The sequence below is a fragment of the Scardinius erythrophthalmus genome (genome assembly GCF_964197995.2).
Source record: "Scardinius erythrophthalmus genome assembly, chromosome: 12".
Classification (NCBI taxonomy): Eukaryota; Metazoa; Chordata; class Actinopteri; order Cypriniformes; family Leuciscidae; genus Scardinius; species Scardinius erythrophthalmus.
Genome location: NC_138232.1, coordinates 12,377,277 through 12,387,548, shown reverse-complemented (window position 1 = coordinate 12,387,548; position 10,272 = coordinate 12,377,277). Strand labels below are relative to the sequence as shown.

The 10,272-nt window shown below is 36.4% G+C and overlaps 1 protein-coding gene across 1 annotated transcript; it reads right to left on the bottom strand.

Moving 5' to 3' along the window:
* Positions 1-272: 272 nt before the first annotated feature.
* cnga3a (cyclic nucleotide gated channel subunit alpha 3a) lies at positions 273-7,873 on the bottom strand (the record flags this gene model as incomplete). The annotated part of the gene is made up of 8 exons (XM_081379960.1): positions 273-1,975; positions 3,341-3,447; positions 3,536-3,637; positions 3,785-3,991; positions 5,036-5,095; positions 5,496-5,663; positions 5,920-6,036; positions 7,773-7,873. 8 exons carry the CDS (start codon positions 7,871-7,873, stop codon positions 570-572), a joined length of 2,268 nt encoding a protein of 755 aa, XP_081236086.1. The 3' UTR covers positions 273-569.
* Positions 7,874-10,272: the final 2,399 nt, after the last annotated feature.

The window sequence follows — 10,272 nt, the reverse complement described above, 5'->3', positions numbered from 1 at the left end:
AATACTTTTATTAAGCATGAAAGTGACAGTAAACATGTATAATGTTACAAAAAATCTATTTAAAATCAATACTTTTCTTTAGACCTTTCTATTTATCAAAGGATCCTGAAAAAAAAAGTGTCGTGGTTTTCAGAAAAATATTAAACGGCACACCTTTTTACAACATTGATCATAAGAAATGTTTCTTGAGCACTAAATCAGCATGTTTTAAATTGTAACAATACTACTGTATTTTTGCAAATCAAAAAATGCAGCCTGGGTGAGCATACGACTTCTTTGAAAAAAATAAAACAAAAAAATCTTGCCAACCCTAAACTTTTGAACGATAGTGTATCTCTCCCTCCCGAGGGCATATAAACAAAATCCTGCATTTTATGCCATCTGAGTTGTTCCATACTGCATATATTGAACAAGTGTTCCATTTTAACACACATGTGGCAATTAGTACAATGTTGTCATATGTAAAATGTATAAATAGATAAGTATAAACAGTTTAAAAGTAATGTACTATGTTAAGGAATATGTACATGGAAAGGAAACCCCTTTAACCCCAATGTCTATGCTGTTAACTATTTTGTCTTCTTCTCTTCTTCTTTTTTGTCCTCAACAACCTCAGAGAGATCTTCGACTCGTAGTGTTTTCACTTTGCTCTCCATGTTGGTGATCCTCTGTTTGATCTTTCCCTGGTAGGACATGTACTCTGCCATGAGCTTGGCAAATTTGCCAGTCATGATTTCAAGGTTGCCCTCTAGGCGTTGAACCTTCTCGTCCAGATCTTTGGGATCTGCGCCTGCGCTTGCCACCGCCTCATCAAGAAGGTTGTCTTTTCTTAAAATAGCCTTTCCTTTCTCCTCCAGGGCTTTTTTGGCATCTGGGTACTCGGTAAGCGCTTCCACGAGATCATCTTTAGACAGGGCGAAGAGGTCAGAATAGCCGACGCTACGAATGTTTGCCGTTCTTCTGTTACCGGCTTTACTGCCTTTGATTCCAAGGATACTGATTTCTCCGAAGTAAGCGCCGTCACTGAGCACCACAAACTGCGTGACGCCATCATCGGCCACTACGGCAAGCTTTCCTTCTTTGATGATGTACATTTCTCGGCCGATGTCGCCCTTCTTACATATGTAATCTCCAGGACTGAACACCTGAGGTTGCAGCTTCAACACCAACTCTATAAGAAGTCCCGCTTCACAATCCTGGAAGATTCGCACCTTCTTTAGCGTGTCTAAATGGACATTGATGGCTATCTCAGCTTTGAGCTTGTCTGGGAGATTCTTTAAGACTTCCTTCTCATCACAAGTTTTCTTCTCCGTCCAAAGGTAGTCAAACCATTTGATGACCCTGGCCTCCAGGTCCTTGCTGACCTTACGGAACTGCATGTACTGCTTGATGGAGTCGATCTTAGCCTGAAATTCAGCACGAGATGCGTTCATGTTGGAGATCATGGCGCCGACGTTACCGACAATGGTAGCGAAAATCAACACTCCAATGAGGAAGTCCATAACGACAAACAAGTATTCAATATCTCTAACGGGAGGTGGCGTTTCTCCAATGGTGGTGAGAGTGAGAGTGGACCAGTACAGACAGTAGATGTATTTTCTGGCCAAGCGGCCATATTCAGGGTGGCTGATGTTAGGATATACCCATGTGTCAGTTCCAAAACCAATCGTTTTTGAAATTGCAAAGAAAATGCAAGCGTTCCAGTGAATAATAATCAGGATGTAAAGTACGAGGTTGCTAATACGGAAAATGTTCGGAAAGTTTGTTCGTGTTTCCGTGCGGTCAAAGAACTCAAAGAGACGTGCCATTTTGAAGAGGCGGTTGAAGCGAAGTTCGGGATTGTTGAATCCCACTTTCAGCATTAATATATCTGTCGGGATCATCGAGAGCATGTCATATTTAAACTGTGGGATTTTCTTGTAATGATCCATCAACTTCTTGCCGTCTTTGACAAGAAGACCCTGCTCCAAGAACCCTGAAAATGACAATAAAAATGTTAAAAAAGAAAAAGAATAAAAATGTAACAAGCTTTGTGTAACTTAGTGTACTATCTAGTTGTAATGCTTGTTAATATCAAATATACACATTAATTCAAAAGTTGGTAAGGTTTTTAAGATTGTTAAGATTTCCTAATGTTTCTGAAAGTCTCTTATGCTAACTAAGGCTGCTATTATTTGTTTATAAATACAGTAGAACAGTAATATTGTGAAATATTTGTTTGTTCGGTACATTTAACTGTGGATTCTTTGATAAATCAGCTGCAATTTTGGTGCAGGCTCTGCAAACAGACTTTTCCTGTAAGATATGGACCTTGACAGTAATGCCACAATATGTAAGTAACCGTGTTAAATTCTAATGCTTAATCTTTGATCAGTGATTTCTGATATGTAAGGATTCATGTACAGTCAGACGTTCTTTGTCTCAAAATCATTTTACTGCTGTTTATGCGTCAGTAAATAAAGCCAGTGACTAAATGGTCAACTTCACATTGTTTCTCTTAGTATGAAAATGATCTGTTATTTAATTTGTGAATAAATTATATACATAAAGCGATCAACGAACCTTTACAATCGCTGGAGCTGTCGGTCACACAGCGTGAGTTTATCAGTGACTGAGTTCTGGACTCTCGCCAAAACTCCGTTATAATCAATGATGCTGTCTACACTGCACATTGAATCTCTTATTTATATCGTTTTTACGCTGTTATTTATGATGAAAGCATTCATGAAGGTGTAGAAATCAATGAGATCACTGCATTCATGCACTCAACAGACATGTCTGTCATCAGCTACAGTATATCTAAATATAATGCTATCAATAGTTCATCTCAACAGCAGTAATAGTAAAGAGTAAAAGATTTTGAGAGCGTTCCACATGTAATATTTATTTCATATGCAAAGATTTTAGCCAATCATAGCAGTGAGTTTACATTGAAGTCTCACAGCAGACACGCCCCTTCCAACAGAGCATTCAAATCATTTTATTTCTAAATTATGAAAAATTTTCCATTTAAAAATCTTACTAACATAATAAGCACACCTTATGAAACAAAAGAATTTAAAAAATGCAGTTCATGACCCCTTAAATATTTTTTCTGGAATTTTTTTTTAGGATTCTTTCAAAAGAACAGCATTTATCAGATTTTTCTGTAACAATGTAAAAGCCAATTGTCACTTTAGATCAATTTAACGTGTCCTTGTGAAATAACGGTATTATTTTCTATCATAAATAAACTAACTGACCCCAAACTATTGAATGGTAGTGTGTTATAATATTTAATATTAATCCTATTTAATAGACATTCCATCAATATTATTCTTTCAGTGAGTAACCACCATACCTGTTCTTGCTCTGACAAATGTGTCTGTGTAGTAGATTACATCTGACGAATAGTCCAGGATGATCCAAAGTATTGTGTAAGTGTTCTGAAGCTCATTGAAACAGGCCCTGGAGAAATATGAAAAATGAAACATATGCCACATCTCTGCGCACATCTAAATGTATCGATGTCATGAGAGATCCTGCATGAACAGACCTTGTCACCAGCATCATCAGGTTGTAAAACACTGGGGCTGCAATGATTGAAAGCCATCTGTAATACTTGTCAGAGGCTGGGTCCATGATCCACACTTCTTTCCTAAAACACATATTAGATTATCGTCTGGCCGCTTTCAAACATAAACACGTATACTAAATCACAGCATTCATCTTAAGATATTACTGATAGACGAGACTGTCAATATCGGTTTCACTAAAACTAAAATGTCATTTGTGGCATACTCACAGCGGAGGAGGAGCATCTTTCTTTTTATCATCTTTCTTATCATCCTTCTTTTCGTCTTTTTTCTCATCCTTTTTTTCATCTTTTTTCTCTTCCTTCTCATCTTTTTTCTCGTCTTTTTTCTCTTCCTTCTCATCTTTTTTCTCTTCCTTTACGTCTCCATCCTTTTTCTCATCTTTTTTTATTTCTTCCTTTTTGTCCTCCTTTTTGCTGAAGGTAACATTTTGGGTTGTTTTTATTTGAATTAGCAACTAATCCGAAATCTACGGGTCACTACTGTGAACTACCACTAGTAATCTCTCATGTTAACCTGCAGAGGGCAGCATTACCATTAAAGGAGAACTCCGGTCAATTTTAACATTGAGCTCATTTTTTTGTACATTTGGAGTGCTGTCAATACAGAGAACAACGACAAAAATCGGTGTTGCCTACACCGAGTTATTTTATTTTTAAAATTTGCACCCTGTTGACTTCAATGGGGCAAGTACTAAACCTGCTTTTAGCCTCTTAACATCCTTGATGTGTCATTACAAGTGCACAGGTCATGTGAGTGATTCCTTCTGAGTGAATCTGACTGCAGTAGATGTGAAAGATATGCATAAAAATGATGTTATTTAAGCCAGCGGAAATACGTGTTTACATCCTGTTTTCGGTTGAAGTCCAAAGTAGTCGATTGCCGAGTTCACGTGCATAGGTTTAGTTACCTATGATCACGCGCGTGAACTCGGCAATCGATTACTTTGGACTTCAACCGAAAACAGGATGTAAACGTATTTCCGCTGGCTTAAATAACATCATTTTTATGCATATCTTTCTAAATTTTTCACTCTGAAGGAATCACTCACATGACCTGTGCACTTGTAATGACACATCAAGGATGTTAAGAGGCTAAAAGCAGGTTTAGTACTTGCCCCATTGAAGTCAACAGGGTGCAAATTTTAAAAATAGAATAACTCGGTGTAGGCAACACCGATTTTTGTCGTTGTTCTCTGTATTGACAGCACTCCAAATGTACAAAAAAATTTACCAATGTTCACTGAACACTGTGAAGGCAATGTACTAACTTCATACAAAACACCACAGACTATCATCTGTTGTTGTTAGTTGCATATTTGAGATACATCACTATTAGCATTCATTCATTATTTAGGATTCTACAATCTAGAATCTACCATATAAAATAATTTGGTTAATATTTATAATGTATTAAATAGGGGTTTATATCTTGTGGAGCTGTTTCTACAGGGTACTTACTCATCTGTGTTGTTGCAGTTGTTCATATTGTAAACTGCCAGAGGCCAATGACTGGCTTTTCTTAAGGAGCAAAAGTCATTCATTTTGGTGTTATTATTGTGTATTAAATTCTGAGGGATCTGATTCTAGGATAACTAGACCATCACTAAAGCTGATTTAGTATCTACATCTACAGTCAACATCTGTTTCTATTCTACAATTTATTGCAATACTGTTTTACCTAAAGGACATTTCTACATGGAAATCTACATACTGTTTTCATTTTATAACCTCTGGTCCAACAAGTAATGAATCCTCAGCTCTGTGATCTGTTTTATGAATCATCTGCACACAATACGGATATTTTTCCACACAGATCCAGCATGATTCTCTGCACGTATCTTTCATTTTCAAGGACTCCACGTTACACCAAAGGCATCTTTGTCTGTACAAAGAAACTGTACAGAAAATCTTGACTTACTTCCTCTTATGAGGCTTGTCAGGAAGGCCTATAGAGGATCGGGCATTACTTCCTCGGCTAGATAAGTCTTTGAGGTCAGGTCCACGAAATCGCTCCAAGAAGGAGTCGGGACGCTCAACCTCTCTGTGTGAAGCCCAGTTCCTCAGCATTACCAGAAATTGGGTGAGCCTGGGAGACCGTAAGATGTCAAACAGAAACACTTCCAAGCTCTTTATACAGTATGTAGCTTTCTGTTCCACCCATGTCAAATGCGCACTTAACACATTCAAATTTTGTTGGCTTGGTTGATGAGAGGTTCACTTCTTTCCATGTTAAAATCAGATTTCACTACTACAGATCTACTGCTCAGTGTGCATTTGACTTGGTTTAGTGGTAATCAGGGTTCACTATGTGAACTAGATGAAAGGTTTAGTTCGGATGTTACCTTGCCATAGCCCCAGCACCTGTGAAAGAGCTTCTCCTGGACTCCTGAAACTGGCTGGTTCCAGTAGAAATGATCCCCTGCATATCAGAGGAGGTGTCCTCACATGGAGAATGTGCCCTGAGAAAAGGTGTGGAGGGAATTATGTTTCAGAACTTAAATAATGTTCTTAAATAGAAACTATTGAAAGTAAGCAGCAAAAATGGCAAAACACCAGAACAGAAAAAAATGTGAGAACGTTATCCAAACTTAGTTTTATTTATGTTCAATCAGAAAAAGCACAAAGTGTAGCACTTGCATACAAAGGTTTGGGGTCTGTACGATTTTTTATGTTTTTGAAAGAAGTCTTCTATGCTCAACAAGGCTGCATTTTTTACAGCAAAAACAGTAGGCTACTATTGTGAAATATTACTTCAATTTAAAATAGCTGATTTATATTTTAATATGTTTTAAAATATAATTTATTCCTGTGATGCAAATCTGAATTTTTAGCATCATTACGCCAGTCTTCAGTGTCACATAATTTTTCAGAAATCATTCTGATATGCTGATTTGCTGCTCAAGAAACTAATTTCTCATCAATGATGAAAACAGTTGTGCTGATTAATATTTTTGGGGAAACCATGATAATATTTTTTCTTTGAAGATAATTCTTTGAAGAATGGAAAGTTCAAAGAATAGCATTTATTTGAAATAGATATCTTTTGTAATTATAAATGTCTTTACTGTCACTTTTGATCAATTTAATGCATCCTTGCTGAATAAAAGCATTAATTTCTTTCATAAAAAAAATCTTACTAACCCCAAACTTTTGAATGGTATTGTCTCTTCCTGAAGAATCCAAATGTTCCGATAGACCGACTTTTTAGAGTTTATTATTAACAAGATCCCGGATCATTTCAGTCTAATTCCAGCTGTTTCCAGCATACATCGTTGTGTGAACGTTTCAAAAAAGATTTTCAAAAAAGCTGTTATTAAAGGATGGAGGAGTCCAAACTACATTTGACCATACGACAAACCCGCATCCTTCATGTTTCATATGCGAAGAGGTCATTACTTTTTAACTTTTACTAAAACAGTCTGTGAAAACCAAAATTAAAGTCGAAAAATTCACTCAATCCATTTCACTGGCCATTTAAAACTCTTTTTGCCGCAAAAACATTTACCTTGTAAATGATGCACAAAAAGGATTATAAATGTACTATATGACCTTTTTAAAGGGGTAGTTCACCCAAAAAGGAAAATTCCGTCATCAATTACCCTCATGTCGTTCCAAACCCATGAGACTTTCATTCATCTTTGGAAAAAAAATGTAAATCTTTTTAATGAAATCTGAGAGCTTTCTGTCCCTCCATTGACAGCCTACGCAACTACCACTTCCAGGCCCCAGAACGGTAGTAAAGACATCTTTAAAGCATTCCATGTGACTCCAGTGGTTTAACCTCAATTTTATGAAGCGATACGAGTGCTTTTTTGCGCATAAAAACATAATTTACCACTAAATAGGACAAAATATTAATCTCAAACGCACGTTCACGAGAGCAGGGTTTTTTTTTTGCACATACAAAGCGCTTGCGTCATTTCATAAAATTGAGGTTAAACCACTGGAGTCACATGGAATGCTTTAAAGATGTATTTACTACCTTTCTGGGGCCTGAAAGTGGTAGTTGCGTAGGCTGTCAATGGAGGGACAGAAAGCTCTCAGGTTGAACCAAAAAGATCATTTTATGTTCCAAAGATGATGGAATGAATGAAAGTCTTACGATTTTGGAATGACATGAGAGTGAGTAATTAATGACCGAATTAAAAAAAATTGGCAGAATTAACCCTTTAAGGTCATGTCTTGTTATTCTAACCTGCTTATGCCATTTTCAGTCTGATCCAGGTCATCTTTAGAGGCTCGGACCGAGAGCTTGTGTCGGGATGGGAACGATTGCTCTGTACAAATCTTCGCCATTTTTTTCTTTGCCTATTCTAGGCATCCAGTGCTTGATAATAAGGACAAACAAAGGACAACACCATAACAAAAAAAAGCATGAATTATTAAACATTTAAAGCATGTTTTTGATCTTAGAAAATAAATTATGCTCAAAAGCCTAATGCAATAAGGCTTTCAATGGGCTGTCATTAATGAAATCATTGCAGATAGTAACGTTGTATCAACCCAAAGTTGAGTGGAATTCAAATCTGAAGAGATTACAAGAACCTGTTATTGACTTGATCTCTGCAAACCCATTTTTACTCTGACAGCAATGCCATCTAAACACACATCACCTAAAAATACTTACTGCTTAAACACTAAACAAGATCAGCGGCCCATCTCTATGCTAGATCATGACCCAGATGTACTTTAAAGCCACTTGATATTAAGCCACCATGTATATAGACGTCTTAGAAAGTGTGACTGCATATAGCAAGAATTAGTCGAAAATTTCTTTTTGGTTAAACTGAGTGATGCATTTATTAAAAACAGCATCTTATTCATATGCAACAAAAATGACTGTAAATTTCCTAAACCGGTTTTTCTCCAAAATATTGCTTTGTGGTTTCAGGGTCTTTGACCAAAAGAACGATGATCTCCATCTAATGACGTTTAGTTTTATTGTATCGTTGTGGGAAGATTAGTCTAATTAGACTAACACCACCAATGCTATTCGTGTAATCTATTCCAAATCCAGAATGAAGCTAATGCTGAGGACACGCAGCAACTTCTTGTCAGCAGTCCTGATTTCCATCCATCAGGGTTCTTGTCATCTGAGCATCTGAAGGTCCCGCTGCCCACCCCAAACAATACACCAAAACTTTGACAAGCCCAGGGTGGTCTTTCTTTCCATTCGTTGTACGGTCATCATAAATTTAAAAGGGAAAACCAGCTCTCTTGATTCTTTTAAATGCTTAATCAGTGATTATGTTAAATCACAAACCTACAGAGTAAATTAAACAGAGTAAATACATTACTCTTATTATTATTAATGTATTTCAAAATTTTAGGTTGCTAGAATTTCACTGTAAAATTACATTGATGATCATTACAAGCATTATGGGGTGACTGTATATTTACAGTTCCTAACTTTGTATGTTAGTAAATTAGCTGTATAATGTTAGGATATTAAATATTTTATATAAAGTAATAATTTATGTTTATGTAAATTATAAGATAATTCAGTATTTTCCTTCTACAAAAACGTTTTCATATATTACAGTAGAATTACATATATAAGATATCATTTTACCTTATGGTAAAGGTGGCTGTTTTTACAGTATAGGTAACATTGACATTGTAATGTAATGTCTATATTGCCAATGATTCTTTCCACAATCGACAAGTGAAAATCTGGACTGGTTTATTGTGACTAAACGGTTTAGTTGGAAAGCTGCGCACTGCTGCACGTGCGCCAAAACGCTCTGAAAGGGAATTCTGTTAACTCATTTCCATTTGTTGCTAGCCTTATTGATGCTTTATGCAATATTTTAGTGACTTGTCGAGTTATTTATCGACTCGTCAACAAATGCTGTCGGAAACACTAACGAACAACAAAGACAACAAAGTATGGGACATTTACCAAAAAACAAAAAATTAAAGCCAATTGTGTAACATTTACATCAGTCTAGTAAATATGTAATCGATTTACCTTACCTGTGAAGCAACAATATTTAATAGTCCAACAGATTTAGGGCACCAGATTCAGCCAGAAATCCTTTTCAAGTTGCTCTTTGGTTGAAGCAGTTGGCGATCCTGCTTAATGTTATGTAAAATCCCATTTTCAAAGAACTAATTCGAGTTTGCATTTTTGGACATCAGTTTTCATCCACTTTTTCTAATGTGTGTCTCCTAAATGTCCACATTTAGACTGCTAAAGGATACTCCTCCGATGACCGTTCGATGTGATCGTGGGCGGAGAGTAGGGCTCGTCTTCTAATTAATATTCATTAGCAATGCCTTTTCTTTCTTTTTTTTACAACAAACTGAAACGTTAATGTTTGTAATGTTTGCTTTTCCTTTTTTCTTGACTTCTTTCCTTTTTTATGATTTATTTTAATTGACACATTTACATCCTTTGACTTTTTTTCAGAAAATAATACAAATATGTTGCTTTTTTATCTTAATTTATTTATGTTTGTATAATTGCATTGTCCAGATTGTACATTTTTCTATGCTCCCAGGCAGTGTTTTTGTCCTGATGAACCAGCACTTTGAGAGATTAGTGATTGACTGAAAAAAGTGGCAGGCATTTGTGGCACTATACCGATATCACCAGCTCTGGCATCAACATGGTCATCCCAGCCATGCTAATGAGACCTGAGAAATCCTTAAGGCAATCTGCGGAGCTGTATTGTTAATCCCAGATTAGGCCT